Source organism: Lissotriton helveticus, chromosome 5_1, assembly GCF_964261635.1.
Source record: "Lissotriton helveticus chromosome 5_1, aLisHel1.1, whole genome shotgun sequence".
NCBI classification, from domain to species: domain Eukaryota; kingdom Metazoa; phylum Chordata; class Amphibia; order Caudata; family Salamandridae; genus Lissotriton; species Lissotriton helveticus.
In genome coordinates this window covers 54,729,595-54,748,614 of record NC_136065.1, presented here as the reverse complement: position 1 = coordinate 54,748,614, position 19,020 = coordinate 54,729,595, and the positions used below count along the sequence as shown (strand labels likewise).

Sequence of the window (19,020 nt, the reverse complement as noted above, 5' to 3'; positions counted from 1 at the left end):
AGGGCGGTAAACCAAGGCCCCTTTCCAGGTAGCCATTAATGGGGTATTAACCCTAAAAATCATCAATTCCATATTGACAGTGCACCTGTGATCCAGTATGGAAATAGTTATCCCACTTTTATGGACTATAGCAATGCCACCACCAGTTTTTATAGGTCTATCCAGCCTTGCCATTTTGTATCCCTCAGGAATGTCCAAGGCATTTGCAGGGACAGAGTGGGGCTTGAGCCAGGTCTCCGTCAAAAATCACAGCTCCGGCTGTGTAGAGGAGATCAGGTCCCAAACCTCCATGTGATGTTTTGGCAGGGATCTGACATTGCACAGCAGGTTCTTCCACCCCTTTGGAGAGTGTTTAGCTGCTTGGGGAGGGGAGTTAAATGATTACTAACATACAATGCCTGAAACTTGCAAAACCGGCATTAGAACGGGCCTTCAGGACATGGCCAGGTCCCCCTTGCAGAGCCCTGCAGTGGGGTGGCCCGTAGATCTAACAACGACTGGGCCGAGTATTGAGTAAGCCTGGCAACCTTAAAATCCCGGCTTGCAGAATCTAGGTTCATGGCCCCTAGCCCTGTCCAGTCGCGGACGGGCGCAGATGGGCTTCTCTTTGGCTTGTCTTCGGTGAGTCTTAGGCTAATCCCCTGCGCGCGAACGCTGCGTGCTCGTAACAATGTGAGGCTAAATAGCCCTTTCCTTGCAGCAACTAGAGCACTAACCCCTCCAGTGGTAGGGTGGAAGTTCCTGGCTCTCCCTGTCCCGCCCTCTGCTCAAGGTAACTGGCTACCGAGTCGGACCGGGGCGGGCAGGAGCAACACTGAGCACAGGCTTCCCAAAGTTAAAGTAAGTAAGTGCCAGACCCCCTTAAATTCCCCGTATGGCACAGAGGTCACTTTTCCACTTTAAAACAATGTGTAGGCACACAGATTATTACCTTGGCATTCCGTGGGTAAAATGTTAAAAAAATAAGCACCATCGAGTCAGGTACTTAGTCAATCGCTATAAGCGGGTTGGGAAAGACACTGCCACCATTCTCCTTACCGAGAGCAGGACTCCTCCTGCCAAGGCTCAAGGGAGTGCTCACGACCAGGGCCGGACAGGGAACCAAAACCGGCCCTGACAAAGTGTGGGTGCCGCCAAGCTCTTTGCCGGGGCCGGTTTTGTTACAGGGCCGGTTTTTCAGCTATGCTGCAAAAAGGGCCCTGTAAAAAAACAGCCCCAAGGGCCCAAAACGGCCCCCCACCCGTGCGGCCCACCGGGAGATTGCTTGGTGCCCACTATGGCCAGTCCGGCCCTGCTCACAACCTAAAAACTGGTGGAGCTGCGGAGCACGGCTGCAGGGGTGTGGTATGCATGTGAGAGCAGGACTCCTCCCACGAGGACTCCAGGGTGTGCTCACAACTGGTGGAGCTACAGAGCAGAGTGTGGGGTCTGTGGTGGCCTGGGCCCGGGGGTTCACTGGCGAGGAGTGCAGCAAAGACTTTGCTTTGAGGTGGGTGGGCACACAGAGCACTGGTACCACCATACCACCGGGTCCTTCAGAGGCCAAAGATTCCCAAACTACTCACACAATAGCAGCCACTCTGCAGGTTCTCCAACTACATACAAGAAAGAAAGTCAGAACCTTGTGCGTTTGCACTCAGTGAGGCGAGGGGGAGCGGGACAGGTTATAAGGAGGCAATATTTGTTACTTTGTTTCTTCAATGTCTGGGTGGATCGACAGATCAACCTTTCCCCTGGATTGTCTGAAGCTGCCGCACAGATGATATTGAGATGTGTATTTATGAATGCAAATACAAGAATGGGGAGGGGCAGTCAGTTTGTAGAAGTCCTGGGGAGCTGGTTACGCGGAGTCTAGGGGTGTTGGGAAGGGAATGTCCTCTGCATGTATGTTGCTCTGCCCCGTGTGCCCGACTGCATGCATACCTGCAATCCTAATGTTTAATGTGGCCCTGCATCATACTAACGTAGTGTGTGAGCAGAGGCCAAGGCCTGCCCCGACTATGTCACCCAGAGAGTGTCCTGCATAAAGCAGAGAGGAGTGGACTGTCTTTTTTTACGTCTGGCTAAACAGCGTAATGTGAACCGAAAAACAGAAGCTTTCCTGAGTACGACAAAGAGGGGCCGTGGCGCTGACCATGTTAGAAGTCAGGAGCACATCTTTTGATTGGGTGAAGTTGTGTGCTTCAACAGAAAGGCGCCTCTCCATTTACTATACTATTATAATTGTATTACTGTGTGTCTGATGATTGTCTTGTGGAAAAGCTCAAAACTGTAGTCCTAAGCTGTTATATAGTGACAAGCAATAGGTCTCATTGGAGCACTGGGAAACCTTATGTCCGAGGCCAGAGGCCTGGCCTACTTATTATGAAAAGTATTAACATTAACACGGCATTTGTGCTGCAATGAGTGGCATGCAAACTGTCTGTCTAGGCAGTACTTGGAGGGCATGGATGGTCTTAAGTCCACTGGATGCAGAATTGATCTCCAATAAAAAACTGAGTTCAGTGTTACAGGGAACCTGGAAACCACAAGGTACCCGATTAACACCTAAGCGGGTCTCGGCTCCTTGGTTTACTGCTGCGCTGTCGGTTTCTCGACTGCAGTGCAAGGTAGCGGAAAGAGCCTGGCGCGCACAGTACGACCCGGAGGCAAGGCTTGCCTATAGGACTGCGGTCAAAACCTATCATCGCGATATCCTCCGGGAGAAAAAAGGCTATTTTTCAAGGAGGATTGAGGCCGCTTCTAATTCCTGTAAAGAGATCTTTACAATCGTCAGGGAATTTATGGTCCCTCGGTCTAACGCCACTCAGGTTGCTCCTCCTGAGTCCTGGGCTTCTGATCTTGCAAATTTCTTTACCAACAAGATAAAGCTGATCCAAGATTCCTTTCCTCAGTCGGCGGCGGTTGTTTCAGCCAGCCCCGAAGATGGGTCAGTTTTACAGGCCCCTACGGGTCCAGTCTTGGTAGCCTTTCCACCAATTTCAGTTCCTGCTTCATTGGCATTTATGGGCAACCTTAAATCTGGGTCACCTCTTGACCCATGCCCTGCCAAATTTTTGGCAAAAATGGCGGACGTCATAAATCCGCTGGCAAACCCGCTCCTGAACCTCTCTTTGAGTCAGGGTGTGGTTCCGCAGGCTTGGAAGCAGGCAATGGTCATCCCTTTGCTTAAGAAGCCTGGCCTTGATTCGGAAGTCTTGGCCAATTATAGGCCTATCTCTCTCCTCCCTGAGCTCACGAAGATTCTGGAGAAGCACGTGCATACTGTGCTTTCCAATTTTTTGAGTCTCATAATGTACTGCACTCTACTCAATCTGGCTTCCGCCCCAATTTAAGCACCGAGACGGCGCTGTTGGAGGTGTCTGAAGCCATTAAAGAGGCGCTGGACTCTGGAGGTAAAGCCATGCTTGTCATGCTGGATTTGTCCGCGGCCTTTGACACCGTCCTCCATGAGGGTCTCCTCGCCAGACTCTATGACATCGGTCTGAGGGGGACGGTGTACAACTGGTTTGGGTCATTTCTGGCTGGCCGCCGGCAAACGGTCTGGGCCTCACCCAGCTCGGCCGTGATGCCGCCATTGGGAGTCGGAGTTCCGCAGGGTTCTGTGTTGAGCCCGACTCTTTTTAACATCTTTATGACCCCTTTGGCGGCATTGGCTGAGTCTTTTGGGGCCCAGATCGTATCCTATGCCGATGACACCCAGCTTCTCTTTTCGTGTAGGAAAGGAGAAGATTTTGATGGAGAGAGTATCCGCGAGTGCCTTGGGGCTGTTTTTAAATGGTTCCAGCTGAACAGCCTCAAGTGCAACTCAGATAAATCTGAGGTACTCTTCTTCGGCTGTCCTTCTGATCCGGATTGGCAGGCATGGTGGCCTGAAAACATGTTCCCTCCGTCTTGTTCTTCCCAGCTGGTTAAGAACTTGGGGGTCAAGATAGATAAGGGTCTGACGCTAAGATCTCAGATCCTTGGTCTGACGGGAACATGCTTCGGTCTCCTCAAGATGCTCCGGAAGTTTCTGCCTCTACTTTCAGAGGAGCACAGGAAGACGACAGTGCAGGCCCTGATCGGTTCAAGACTGGACTATTCCAATGTCCTCTATTTGGGCCTGCCGGAATATCTTTTGCAGCGGCTGCAAGTCGTCCAGAACTGGGCTGCGAGGGCGATCTATGGCCTAAACAGGCGAGTCAGTGCTGCTAGCCTTTTGCAGTCGCTTCATTGGCTGCCTATCCGGGAGCGGATAGTTTTCAAGGCCTTGACCTTGGCCCATAAGGCTCTTCATGCTGTGGGAGCACAGTATCTCCAAAGGAGACTTGCCTTTTACCACCCGGCCCGATCTCTAAGATCTGAATCTCTACTTCTTGCGGTGGTCCCGCGAGTAAAAAGGGCTCGCATTGGAGGCCGCTCCTTTGGGTTGCTAGCACCACAGCTTTGGAACACTCTGCCTCTCGCTCTTCGTGGTGTTACTAATCTGTTTACCTTTAGGAAGGGCCTCGAAACTTGGCTTTTTGCCCTTTAGGGTATTTTAATTAGTTTTATTATTCTGTGATCTGTGTTTCTTTTATGGCTGTGTTGTGTTACCTTGATACAGGTTTTCAATAAAGCGCCGGGACACTCTTTTTGAGTAGCCGTGCGCTATAAAAGTCAATATATAACATAACATAACATAACATAACCCTAAGAGCTTTGTTAATCTTGGCATGACTATTGCAACAGAGAAATTATGAAGAATAGGTAGATAAGGAATGTATCACTTTGAAATAGGCCACTTAGTGTAAGGCCTCGCCAGGCAGGGCTTAAGTAGGGGGAAAAAATGTGGGTGCTCTAAAAGAGGCGTGGCAAATTTCTTAAAGGGGCATGGTCTAAATCAAGATACCTAGCATTCTGTGCTTAAGAAAATCAAGTCGCATCCAGCAAAGGATAATAAAATAGGCAAAAAGGTATATTTATTATTTATAAGCCATAAAATACCAAACACTTTAAAAAACATGTAAAAATTATTTACATTACTTAGAAATCTATTGCAGGATTTCCCCAAACCCTTTAAGTTATTCACTGTGTCTATTTTGCTGGGGTTTCTCACAACGATTTTCTTCAGCAGACCTTCTACCTTTTGGCAGCCAACTCTTTACGTACAGCTTTGCGTCAAATGTTTCAAATGGAGGACCATTGAGTTTAACCATAAGCATGAAGAAATGGTCTCTACAAGAAGAGAGGCCCTTGTTGGACAAGCAATTAAGTGCATTGCGCTGAAACCTCTCCCGCAATCCGCATTACTTGCTGGCAGGGTTTCCAATCAAACTACTAACTTTTTTAATGCTTCAGGGGTTTTCTTTCCACCAAAATATTTGAAAAGTCTAAAAGCTTGGACAGTACCTCTTGCTGGCAGCTGAAACTCTGAACACAGTTTCTGGATATCTGTCTCACCATAAAGAATGCATTCATCACCAGAAGGCCGGGAAACCCTTTGTGGGTAGCTGTTGCGCGTAATAAATGCAATAAATAATAATAAAGGCAAGATGCCTGCATCTAGCACACTGAAGCTGGCTATAAGTTCTTTCTCAGAATCTGGGGCACATAGTTTATTGATATTTACAGACAGACTTTGGTAAAACTGATTTGGATTAAGGGCAACACAGTTACTTCTACCCTGGAAAAGAGGAACATTCTTGAATTTGCCCTTGTCAACAGTTCTCTGAGCAGCAGAAGCAAACTCCCCTGGTGAGTCCTTCATTGCTCTAGAGATACGTACTTGACTGACCAAAGGTCTGTGAGCATTAACAATTGTAATGTCCCTCCTCTGTAAGGAGAGTGATGAGTCGTGGAGCTCTTGAAGTGCATCACACATTACCCCCAAATCTCTGATAAAAGAATCGGATGCAAGCTTCTACAAGAGACCTTCATTCTTACTCTGGTCTCTCATGGGCCTGGATGGGTCTTTAGAAGAATTCTCAAAATGTTTGCACAAAGCAGGAAGTCAGTTCCAAACAGCTTTCACAGATCTGTAACTGGATGCTGCCCATCTAGTATCAAGCATTTTCCCTATCTTCTGAAGCTGTACACATGGCTCGCTGGCGGACAGATTTAGCTCTCTCTGGTTTTTTGGTGACACGCTGTATGTGGCATACAATGAGTCCATGAAAATCTTGAAGTGATTGACCCCGGCAACCTCATCAACTGTATCTACCACAGCAAGTTCTAGTCTGGGAGCCAAACAGTGCCATGTCAGTACGAGATTTGGAGAAGAGAAGGGAAATCCCGAGAGAAAGTGTCTCTCTTCAAAGGATTTCTTGAGGCCCGAAAATAGAGCCCCCTAGAGACTCTTTTCGAGGCCCCCCCGGAAAAACTGGGGGTGGTCAGACCCCCACAGACCCACCCACTTAAAGCCCTGTCGCCAGGCATGATGGGACTGTGGTTGGATGCGGGACGTAGACCGATGCAGGACTATGGAAGCTTCTATGTGGCCTGATAGGGGCAGCCACGGAAACCCTAAAGAGCCGAGGTCTCTTAGACCCAGCCGGCACACCTTATTCTTGTAATGCATATATTTGGAGGACGGTGAATTGGCACCCTTTGGACCTCTTGCTTTCTCCCTTTGAGTTGTAAATGTCCTACAAGAGTATGTGTCCTGCAGAAGAGAGTCTCATTTAAGGAGATAGCTGCTATGGACCAGCCAGCTGCCGAGGATCACACAGCTTGAACGGCATGCTGTTGCAAGCTTTGCATATTGATTCATTGATAAACAGACCATGAGTAAGTGTGTGTGTGTGTGTGTATATGTATTTGAAGTGGAATAAAATGTGAAGAGAATGTTTAACAATAAATGCACCATTTATCTTCAGCTGCTTCTGCCTCCTTCATCAGCACTCACTGCCTAGGAGCCTTCTGACCCTCCATCCTCCCTTCCATCTCAGCCTCCCTCCCCCGTGACTCACCCTGGACCTGGTTCTTTTGCTCCATCAAGTCCCTCAGGCTGTTGCTCAGCTTCAGCTCCACTTCTTGAAAGGTCACCGTCCTCTCTTCCCAGTATTTTGGCTGCTCATCTGTGACGTTCTCCATCCAGAGGGCCCGGGATTCCGCCCTGCGGCTCTCGCTGGTGAAACCGATGATGGGGACCTCATCCACGTACCCGACCATGGAATACTGGGGGACCCCGGTGAGGGGCTCCGACAGGAAGGAGAAAGAATAGCGCAGAGAGTGCGAGCCTAGGGGGAGGAAAGAGAGTGGGTTACAGTAACACAAAACCTTACTCAACTAAGCACGATTCTTTGTGCTGCCATGTTTTTGACCAACACTAAACAAGCATAGGCACAGCCAATAGATCTTGCCTATATAAGGTATTGACTTTTCTCAATGTTTTCAGCCTTGTTGTACAGCAGCGTGGCTGTAGTGTAGCATGCCTCAAACTTAAAAATAAAAAAAACAAAGAGCTATGAGGTAGGTTAGAAACTGGGGTTTCCAGTTGTCAGAGTATGCACTCTGTACAAGCAGGACCCACTTCCTAGTCAGGGTAAGCTAAGTGCACACTAAATAATAACCAGTGCTCACCCTTAGGTAGCTTGGCACAGAGCAGCCATGATGATCTAAACAGGCAATGTGTAAAGTATTTGTGCAACACACACTGCAACACAATGAAAACACCACAAAGACTCCACAGAGGTTTAGAAAAGTAGATATTTTATAAATAAATCAAGACCAAAATCACAAAAATCTAATCATCAGAAGTCGAGATATGAATCCTGGAAGTTTAAAATGTTCTAGTGCTATGAAGCACTAAGAGCCAATTAAGTTATCTGGTCGCGCTGAACCCGGATAAAGTCAAAGTTCGGGCCAACCGATGGAGCGTAGGTTGGCTTCAGGAACCACGCAGGCCCTGGTGAACATAATACCTCTCCTGGTCACAACAATGCGATGTGGGGTGCCGTCACGCGATATGTCGATCCCCCAGGCAAAGGTGCATCAATTTTCTCCATGCACCGGTGGGGATGGGTCTACTCCATGGATGAAACACCAGACCTTGACGCGTCGCTTGTGAAGTGAGATGTGCAGTCAAGGGGATGCATTGATTTCACCAAGCTAACGCAGCGGCCATGCACGGCTCCGTGCATCGGAGTCTCAAGAGGATGAGTTGGTTCTGAGAGTGATACTCCAATTCTTGCCCTTCAACTAGGTCAATGCGTTGGTTCTGCTACACATAGACTGGAGATGCATCGTGCAGCTGAAGCAAGTATCTGGGTCCACTTTCAGTGAACCAGGCACAGGGGCAGGGGTAGAGACTTTGATGACTCCGAGTCGCAACCAATAGGAGGCAAGCCAACAAGCTCTTGGAGCACACTTGTATAAGAATGTGGAGGCCAGCTCTCCTTCAGCAGAGTCGTAGAGCAGCAGGCAGCACAAAAGAAAAGCAGGCCTTCCAGGTCAGCAGGCCAGCAAGGAGTCCTTTAAGCAGCACAGCCGTTCCTCTGACATAGTTACAGTTGTAGATCCAGAAGTGTCTGATTTAGTGGGTCTGAGGCCCAGTACTTATACCTAAAAGAGCCTTTGAAGTGGTGGTGACTTCAAAGAAGGGTCTTTGAAGCGCACACATATCCTTTCTTCCCAGCCCTGGCTCCAGACCAGCTATGGGGGGGGAGGTGAAGCACCCCTTTGTGTGGTGACAGGACACTACCTACTCAAATTAAGTGTCAACTCTCCCCATCCCAGGGCCATCAGAATGCAGATGAGTACTCAGACACACCTAACCTTCCAGTGTTTGTGGCGGTCTGGAGGGTATGCACAAAGTGAAGCTGTCAGCCCTCCCAGACTTGTGTCGGAGACAGGCTGCAGGCACACAAACCTGAGTTAAAAGCAGAGAAATCTCCACTTTCTAAAAGTGCCATTTCTAAAATAGTAGTGTTAAATTCAACTTCACTAGTAAGGAGGATTTATCACCACCATTCCAAAGACATGAAACATCATTCAGCTACTCCCTTCTAACAGCTTAAACGTATATTAAGGAATTCCCAATGCTAACCTATAAGAGGAGTATGCCTCGCAGTAGTGAGAAATGAATTTAGCGGTTTGACACTACCAGGACATGTAAAACATAAAAGCACATGTCCTAACGTTTACCCTCACAGCACCTTGCCCTTAGGGCTACACCTACCTTATGGGTCACTCAAGTGTAATAAAAGGGGAGTGCAAGACGTGTCAAGTAGTTTCAAATGCCAAGTTGAAATGGCAATAGAAGGTTCTGAAGTGGCTGGCCTGAGACACGTTTGAAAGGCTACTTGTGTGGGAGGCACAAGCAGTGCTGCAGGCCCACTAGTAGCATTTAACTTTCAGGCAGGGAGTATATGGTAAACCACTTACAAGGGGCTTGCAAATAAATAAATACGCAAGTGTGTATAGAAGGATTATACCAGGTTTAGAGGAGAAGCACAAGCACTTTACGCACTTTGCCACTGTTTACCAGTGCTAGAGTCCCACGGCCAAGAGAAAGAATCAGACAAACAGGAGGTAAGCAGGCAAAATGTTTGTGGATGGGGGGTGGGAGAACACTTTAAGGATGACAAGTTTAACAAAGTAGCCAGCAGTGTCCGCGTCATAGCGCTATTTTAGGCCAAATGTGTGTGGGATGGGGGGAGCAACACAACAATGGAAGGAGCAACATGGACCAGGGGAGGGAGGGAGTGGGCAAGGAACACAAGTCAGGGAAGGGTATTTGGGAGCAAGCAAGCTGAAAGAAGCACTCTGGTAGAGTTTGTAAACTGAAAGAAAAAGCAGCTTTGGAAATAAATAAGCAGTGAAAGGGAACAAGAAATGTGCGTATGCTCCAGGCGAGGGACTAACACAAAGAGACGCCTGTGCAGCAGACTAATAAAAAGCAAGCAAATGAGTGACAGTGAAGCTGACCAATGGTAAGTGATGGGTGGGGTCTAAGCCGACTGCTAGAAGATGAAATGTCTCGAAGAGACCGCGTATGCGCGGTCAGGCGAGACGTAAAAACATGCTCTTGAATGCTGCTTCATCACAACTCCATGTCTCACGTACTAACATTTAAACAATCAATGCTCCTAGATATCTCTTCCTAAAGCGATCTGTGTCTGAAGGTTTTGCCATCATTCTATGCAAGGACAATGGATTTGTTTTCATTACCAAGTACCAACTTTTTAGCAGACCTGGCAGCATGCCAGCTGCCACAATGCATCTTTGGTTTTACGCATCTGGCAGGGCATCTGTTAGATTCAGTGTTTTACAACTTACCTTCATTGAAGGTTTCCTCCCCCCACCCCCTCCCCCATGGCCTGGACGGACATCTTCTTCATCACTCTGTCATTACGCTGGCAAGGCAAGCCCCATCAGTCTCACCCCCATCCAATTAGAATGCACTTGGAGATGCTCTTATGATCCAGAAGCAAAAATACAATACCCTGCAACCATTAAATATTATCACAGGCAAACACGGAAGTCTAGGGCAGATTATTTTCCCTTAAAGACAATCTTCTGCCTTCTTAAAGACTTGAAGAAGCCCAACTCGGGGAATAAATGTCCCATCAAAATCTTCCATCACTTCAAACTCCCAGTGCGATGAGTTGGCGATCTATTTCATTAACAAGGTAGAGAATATTTACAAGAACTTTTCAACGATGAGTGGTAAAGCAAAGGAGAATGAAAGGTCGGAGGACACAGCGAACAGTAAGGAAGGGCTTAGCCCCTTGGCTCCCTCATTGCTCTTTCCATTTACTATCCCAGTCAGAGACTGAGATCTTATGCAATAAAATTAAATCTGGTTCTCCAGCGGACCCTATGAAAACTGATCAAATTTGTAAATTTCTAAAACACCTACTTCCGACATGTGGTGAACTGATTGACCTATCATTGGCAAAGGCAAAAGTACCGGCCGCATGCAATGCATCCAACCCAGAAAACTACCACCCCATTTCTCGTCTCCCGTTTATGGCTAAAGCAACTGAATTGTATGTCAATTCCATCCTGACGAAATCTATAGAGGCTAATGAAATATGGACTCCTCTCAGAATGCCTTAAGACCACTCCATAGCACCGAATCCGCCTTATTGGCAGTTATGGAACATCTCCGGAACGCGTTAGATGAGGGAAAATCCACAGCCTTAATTCTTCTCACTTCAAGTGCTGCGTTCGACACGGTATCTCATGAGATCCTGCTACGACATTTGCAGGAGTTAGGGGTTGGTGGCGCTGTATTTGCCTGGATCGCATCATTTTTGGATGGCAGATAGTTTCAGGTCACTGCACCCTCTCATTGCTCTCGGAAGTTCGTGGTCCTTCATGGTGTTCCACAGGGATCGACACGGAGTCCCACGCTCAGTAATATTTACATCCAACCTCTTGTGGTGGTGGCAAAAAGCAGAGGACTGTTATTAGTATCTTATGCTGATGACACTCGGCTGATTATTTCATTTTCCAATAAATCTGTTAGAAAGTCGATTCCAGGGGAGACAGAAGGTGTCTGACTGCCGCCCCGAAACCCACCTCTCCGTATGGAATTGGCCGAGCGCTGTCGAGAGGCCTCCTGGCGAGGCTCCTCTCCTACTATCGTAGCAGCCGAGCAATCACACCACTACAGAGACACACCACACAAGAGTAGATTTAAGAGTCTTTATATAACGAATAAAGGCAAGGTTCCGCAGCGATATGTACAGGGGGATCGTGGGATCCCAACAGAGTCTCAATGTCCGGGGAAGGGGGTAGCGGGACAGTCTTGGTACCAGCGGGTACTAGGAAACCCTGCGCACAGCTCTCAATCCTCGAGCTGGGGGGTGCCGGGAGCCGCGACAGCTTCAGCAGGGCTCGGCGGATGGTTCAGCTTGGTAGAGCCGCGACCGCGTCAGCAGGGCTCGGTGGATGGTTCAGCTTGGTAGAGCCGCGACAGCGTCAGCAGGGCTCGGTGGATGGTTCAGCTTGGTAGAGCCGCAACAGCGTCAGCAGGGCTCGGTGGATGGTTCAGCTTGGTAGAGCCGCGACAGCGTCAGTAGGGCTCGGCAGATGGTTCAGCTTAGTGGAGCCGCGACAGCGTCAGCAGGGCTCAGAGGTTCCAGGTTCCAGGCTCACGGGTTCTTATCAGGCTCAGCCGCGACGAGGTCAGCAGGGCTTCGACTCCAAGATACAACTGATTTCCTGATCCAGGGCTGGCCCAGATATAGGACTGGAGTCCTTTGATGTCCGGACCCTCGCGCCTGGGGGTCGGAGGGGCCGGGATGAAGGTGTCCAGACACCCAGCATGGGGGTGGAGCCAGCGCCCAGGGAGGCCGGAGGCGATTAATACCAAGCGTCCGGGGACGGCTGGAGGCCCATCGAAACTCCTCTTCTACGGGACCCGTCAAGTGACCACTTTACCACCTGGGATGATCTTGGTGCCACGATGTCGGGGCTTCGCTGGGGCCGCGGCCGGGGTCAGGCCGAGGCCACGTGCTCGGGACGTGATAGGTCCAAGATGGAGTCGGGCCTGAGAGGGTGGCCCGGGGTGGCGACCGGACCTGCAGAGTTGGGGCGAACCGGGTTCGCCGGGTTCCAGAGGGGGAGGGCCGGTGTGTGTCAGGGGCGGCTCTCGTCGAGAGTTCGTTGAGGGTGGTGTCCGGAGGGACGACAGCGGGTCGATGGGGGGCCGATGTCGTCCAGGGTCCGACATGCGGGAGGGGTAGGACCACGCCACGAGGCCGGGTCCAACAAAATCCAACCACAATCTTATTAAATTTCAGGATGACATGTTGGCTGTAGTGGAATGGATGCCAGCCAACTGTCTACAGCTCAATGCCAGAAAGACCAAAATCTTGTTGTAGAGAGGAGACCAACATCTATGGACAGACCAGTGGTGGCTGGACGCAATGGGGTTCACACCCCCACCTAAGGAGGCATTAAGAAACCTAGGCATAGGGGTTGATAACACATGGACCTTTGGAGCCCAAACTAAAGCGGTGGCAGGGTCTTGCTTTGGGCTCATACGCGGACTTAAGCCTTTGCTAGATTTTTTTTACAAACAAACACTACAGATTATAACGCAAGCCACCATCCTGTCCAGATAAGATTACTGCAACTACTTGTATCCAGGTGCTAACGAATCTGGGATTCAGCGTTTGCAGAGGGTACAAAATGCTGGTGCATGTGCTCTTTGCGCTTCCCAAGTCTTGTTCAGTATCAAAACTCATTCCCAAATTAGACTGGTTGCCTGGGGTTAAGAGAATCCATTTAAAGACCCTATGCATTGCCCACGAAATTTTTTTTTTTTTTTTTTAAAGTCACCAAGCACCCCATATTATATCAGATCTGATCTCACCCTATACAGCACGACACACGCTGTGCTCCTCGGAGCTACATCTGGCCTGCGTTCCTCGAGTACAAAGAGCGAGGGCTGGGGGGGGGGGGGGGTCCTTTAATGCACTGGCACCAGCCCTCTGGAACTCCTTACATGTGACCATCAGGAGCATACAGTATCATGGGGCTTTTAGGAGAGCCATAAAAACCTGGCTTTTCGCGGTCTAGCAGGTGACTCACTTTTCTCCACCTTGCAATGGTTTAGAGCTGGGACGTCCCGTTGCTGGGGCAGCTACGCGCTCTATAAATTTAAGTAACATTAACATTCCCATTTATAAAAATGCACTCTACAACCCAACAAATGTGATAGACACAGACATTGAAAAAGGAGTCTCGCTGGCGGACAACTTTAAATAATAGATCAGTGTGATTGGTTGAGTGGGCTTTTTTCCTGTCTGATAACTTGCTTCTGCGAGTCCTGCAGGATCTCACACTCGGATTGGCTGGCAGCAACATAATGAGAAACGTTGCAGCCCCCATTTCAGGACACAGTGAAAAAATCAAAAATCAAGGTGTGGTGGGGTCGGGTAGGAGCAGTGCCTCCTGTGGAGGAAGACGGTACTGCAGGACACCAGAGGGGGTGAATTAGACTGCCTTTATTTATTTATTTATGCGTTTTTATATAGCGCGGACTTTACCCGAAGGTGTCAGAGCACTTCACAATAGGAACAGTAATGATACATGAGGAGAAAATTACAAGTGAACAAATTACAAAAGCAAATGTTAAGTTACATGAATCAAAAGTGACAATTGTGAGCAAACAAAATTCAAGAGGTATCAAACGGTGCCTTACAGGAGGAAAAAGTGACATGTGTGTAAGGTACAAAGGCGTACAAAGTACAAGTAGAGGTATAATACTGCAATAAATGGTAGACACTCAAACACAAGAACAAACGTTACGTAGGCAATGGTGGCCCTTGTGCAAGTATCCAAAGCAAACAAACTGTCAGAGGTAGCAAACAGTGTGTTACAAGAGAAAAGTGACGTGTGCATGTCACAAAAGAGAACCAAACACAAGTAGATGGATAATGCTGCAAAACTTGACAGACACTCAACCCACAAAAACACACTGGAAAGGCACCTCCATAGTCATGGAGAATAGAATTTTCTATAATGGAAGGTCTTCCTTCAGATAATAGAGAGGGTGTGAATTAAATTTGGAAGTGTCTTTGAAGGAGGAGAGCTTTGATGTCAGTTTTGAAGGACCGGGGGGAGGTGGTGGTGGTCCGGAGCTGAGGCGGAAGTGAGTTTGCAAGGGGTCGGATTGAAGTAAGGGGTCTGGATCGACTAAATAAGATTACATGGTTAGTTAGTATTACATCTATGCTCACTGACATGAGGATGAGGGATTTATGGGACAAGCCAGAGTCTGCTGAATTCCCACCTAAAGTAATATTCAAGGCAGCTTATTGGAACCTAGTTAAAATTAAGAGGTATTCTGCTTTGACTAGCTCTTCCCTGTCTAGAGATTTCTGTGAGCTAAAAGATGAACCATGTATGGAAAGTTACTGGGATCTAATTACAAACCCCAAAGACCGTAAGCTCTATCATCAGTTCCATGTTGAGACCCTCCCGGTAAGGAAGTTTACATGTAAATGGTCTATAGATGCTGGAGATAAATGTCCATTCTGTCCGGATAGGATAGAAGATATTGATCACCTCCTATATGTCTGCCCTGCTTACCAAAACCCCCGTAGTAGGTGGCTCAAACCACTGTGCAGAACCTTGGGAACTAACTCAGCACAGTTTGCTAAGAGGCTACTGAAAAGTGGTTGTAATGACCTTGCGGTCATAGGGGTGGCCAAGTTCCTAAGCTGGTCTTGGGCCATTCGGGAAAAAACGAGAGGTCCATATAGCTTGTTATAGTTATTTTATAGCATTGGTTGGCACAAAATGGAATCTTAGTGGGTTTTTTATTTTACTTTGTATTTTTTCGGATTGTATATAGATGAAAAGTCTTATGCGAATGATATATTTAATCCTGTCTTATGAATTGTTCTTCATTGTAAATATATATTTATGTTTTATACCGATTGATACATTTGTAACTATAGATTTGATGGTGTAGCTATGGTTGAGCATTGCTGTACCTTGTTTTTATCATACTTTTTGTCTTTTAAGATGAATAATCGCAATAAAGACTTTTTTTAATTGAGTTCCAGATTCTCACTGCGTTGCCTGAAAAGGATTGGGCCATCGATATTTCCTTCTTGAAAGTGGGAGGTTCAAGCAGTAAATTTTCCGCATTACGTGATGGTCTAGAGCCTTGTGGGGAGGAGTAGGAACAGGAGAACCCATCCGCCGCGGTAAGAACCCGGACTTCCTGGTTGCCATCGAAAACGAACCCGGAAGCATGCAACAGCGCTCTAGCCTTCGACTGGCCGGAAGGGGAGGAGTCGCGTCATCAGGCGGAAGTGAATGGAGCTAAGGCGGGGATAAGAGGCACAGGCGGAGAACGAACGGGGTGCGGTGACAGCGAGGAGAAAGCAGAGCACCCGGAGGAGGAGGACCGAAGAGTGGAGAGCGAGAGGAGATTGGAGGAGGAGGAGGACCGAAGAGTGGAGAGCATGAGGAGATCGGAGGAGGACCAAAGAGTGGAGAGCGTGAGGAGATCGGAGGAGGAGGAGGACCAAAGAGTGGCGAGCGTGAGGAGAGCAGAGGTGGACCGCAGAGCAGAGAGCGGAGAGAACGTGGAGAGGCAGCGAGGCGTTCGGTATACTGATTCCATACCCGGTGGGCTGAAGGAGGGAGAAGACGCCACGGGTCCCTACGCTGCGGTCCGAGAGGCGGGCCATAGCCCGAGGCAAGTACCGTTACAAGGGGCATTCGTGTGGGGAGGGGGGGAGGTAGAGCACCGGAGGGAGGAGGGAGGTCGGGCACACTCGAAGGTGAAACCCATTAAAAAGCCCTGCACCCCTGAAAATCCCCCTTTCATTTCGTTTTCCCACACACCTTTATGACGGTAGCACAGTGAGACCAGGACAGTTTGTAACCCCGGTTTTCTTTTCCCTTCCGAGGCTCAGAGACCCCGGGACGCCAAAAGAAGCCAGACGGAGGACCAAGAAGTCTGCATTCCCGAAAACCCAGATTCAAGCATTGACTTTAACAAAATTAACATCCCTGAGAGTACAATAGCGTGGTCTTGTGTTCCATACCCTTCTAACCCCTGACAAGCCTCCAGAGAATTTCAGTTTATTCGCCAGGTAGCGAGGAGAGGAGGAATGCAAGGCTTTTTGGGTGATACAGGCAGTCTTGTAGATAGATCTTGCCTCGATGGTGAGGAAAAGTGTTCTTCTGATCGGCATCATTTGTACCGGGACTCCATTGCTTTTTCATTGCCATCTCGTGTCAAACACTTCAACACGACCCACCAGGTCGTTTCTGCTGATGCCTGAGGAAAATCTAACTAACACGACAACAGCCATCTTGCAGCCTGCATTTCTGCCCAGGAACTGTCGCACACCCAACCCCCCCTGTTCTTTGCAGTTCAACTGAAAGCCATGAGACACTCACACCCTGAGTTGATGATTTGTTTTTCATCTCCTGCTCCCAGCCTGGTAAACATCCTTGACACCTTGATCAGGTTATCTGGACAATGGTCTGACTGCTGGGCCTTGATCTGGGTGATTAAACAATGACTTGAAAGACCGGGCTTTGATCAAGGCAATTGAACAATGACCTGAAAGACTGAGCCTTGATCAAAGTCGAGTGAACAATGATTTGTGTACCAAGCCTTGACCAGGTCACAATCTACAAACTTCGTTCGGATCTGGTGATCAACTGCAAACACTGCCCTGATTAAACAATGAACTAACAGCCAAAAGACTGGGATGAAAAAGTATAAAAGGCTTGTAAGCTGCAGAGTGACGCAGCAGCCTCCTTGGTTTTGTCTCTGACTAGCTTGGGACTCTGTTCCATAGCCCGGGCTATTGAATAAATCTGGGTTCCTCCTGCAGACGAAGGCTCCTGTGTCTCCTTTTACTAAGTATGGAAGATATGGAAGACTTGGGCGGTTCCCCCGCCGCCGAGACCCAGTAAGTGGGTTAATCCGGTTCTTCGATGGGAAGCCAGCGGATGGTGGATAGCATGGGTGTGATGTGGCCGCTTCTTTTGGCCCCATATATGAAACGAGCTGCTGAATGGAGAACAGATTTAAGGGGGGACAGGTGGGATTTGGGGAGGCCAGTAAGAAGAGAATTGCAGTAGTCCAGTCTGGAGAGGACCAGCGATTGGACCAGAGATTTTAGGTCTTACTCCTGGAAGAAGCGACGAATCCCCCTAAGAAGTACAAAAGGGGGTGGTGATGGTTGGAGCATCTGAACCAATCAAACACTCACACCCAGTCAAAAGATCTGGGTTTGATCCATCACCGTTCTTTAGCCCACTCTGCCACCCCAGTTCAGAATCCCCCTAAGAAGGCGCAGTTGGTATCTAGCTCACTTTGCAATGGAATTAATGTGGGAGATTATATTGAGTTTTTTGTCGAGTATTACACCCAGGGATTTTGCGCCGTCGACAATGACGGGTTTATTGTTTAAGTAGATTCATCTGATCCATCCATGATTGAACCAGGGGAGGAGAAAGTGAGGAGGAGAGGAGGAGGAATTCAGTTTTGGAGGGATTCAGAATCAGTTGATGAGTTGACATCCAGTTTTCAATGGAGTAGAGAGTAGAGCTTAGGATGGAGAGATCGTGAGTGGAGGCAACCGTCGAGGTCGCCTCCACGCACCGGTTACATATGGAGGTGTGTGGGGGTCAGAGGATGAAGGGAGCACCATTCCCAGGTAGGAGGAGGGAGGGTGTAAAGAGAGGGAGAGACCTGGACCGAAGCCTTGGAAAAAAGTGACCAGTCATGCTCTGCAGGAGCCTGACCAGCAGGGGTCCCTGGGGGCTTCCATGGTCGGGAGCTGGCAGCCTCTCCAGGGCCGCAATCCCCAGAATGGGGAGTGATAGGTGTCATCCTCTGCATTAACGAGACAGGGACAGAAAGAGCAGCTCAGGAGGGGCCAGGTCAAAGGTTATATTCCGTCCACACACGAGACCTTCTTCATCAGAGATGTGTGCACACATGGGCGTCCGCAGGGGGGGGCAAGGAGGGGCGCTTGCCCCCCCCTGGAGCACCCCTCCTTGCCCCCTGCCAGGGCTGGCTCTAGGCTGGTGTGACCAACTTAATTATGATTATAAAAAGCACCTGCTGCACGTTCCTTTCCTCCTGCAATTACGGGGCCTCACAAAAATGTTAAGATAACTCCTGTGATTAATGTTCTTCCTGGCCAGAGATCAGAGCTTTGTGTAGTTGAGTTTTTGAAGTATGTGAAGGTAGTACAGAGGGTTAATATGCCTGCTGCAAAAAACGTGTAACAAGTAGATTAAAGAGTGCATTTAATGTAAATAAATCAGCAAGTTACTGCTTTTAAAAGAGCCATCCTTTTCTTACGTGCAATTTATAACTTAAAGTCCTAATATAAAATAGTGAGGTAATAACTTTCATCATAGAAGTGCATACACTCTGCGAAGTATAGAACATTGATTAATGTTGCAAAAAGGGTTAATTTGGATAGAAATGGAGTCTTATTAGTAAAGAAAACTCCCAACTATGCTGTTTCTTTTTCAACTCTGAGTTTGTGCTTCTCTACACCAAGCACTCCTAAACTATACTGCCTACCAGTATGGATGGCATGTGACTCCTAC

General features: G+C 48.5%; 1 protein-coding gene across 1 annotated transcript in view; it reads right to left on the bottom strand.

Annotated features, from left to right (window-relative positions):
- The window catches only part of LOC144752378 (H-2 class I histocompatibility antigen, Q7 alpha chain), a 106,416-nt gene that overhangs the window by 41,514 nt on the left and 45,882 nt on the right, over nt 1-19,020 (bottom strand). The window contains exon 4 of the mRNA XM_078640314.1: nt 6,933-7,202. Within this exon, the coding sequence (XP_078496440.1) occupies nt 6,933-7,202 (270 nt within the window). The remainder of the gene's footprint in view (nt 1-6,932; nt 7,203-19,020) is intronic.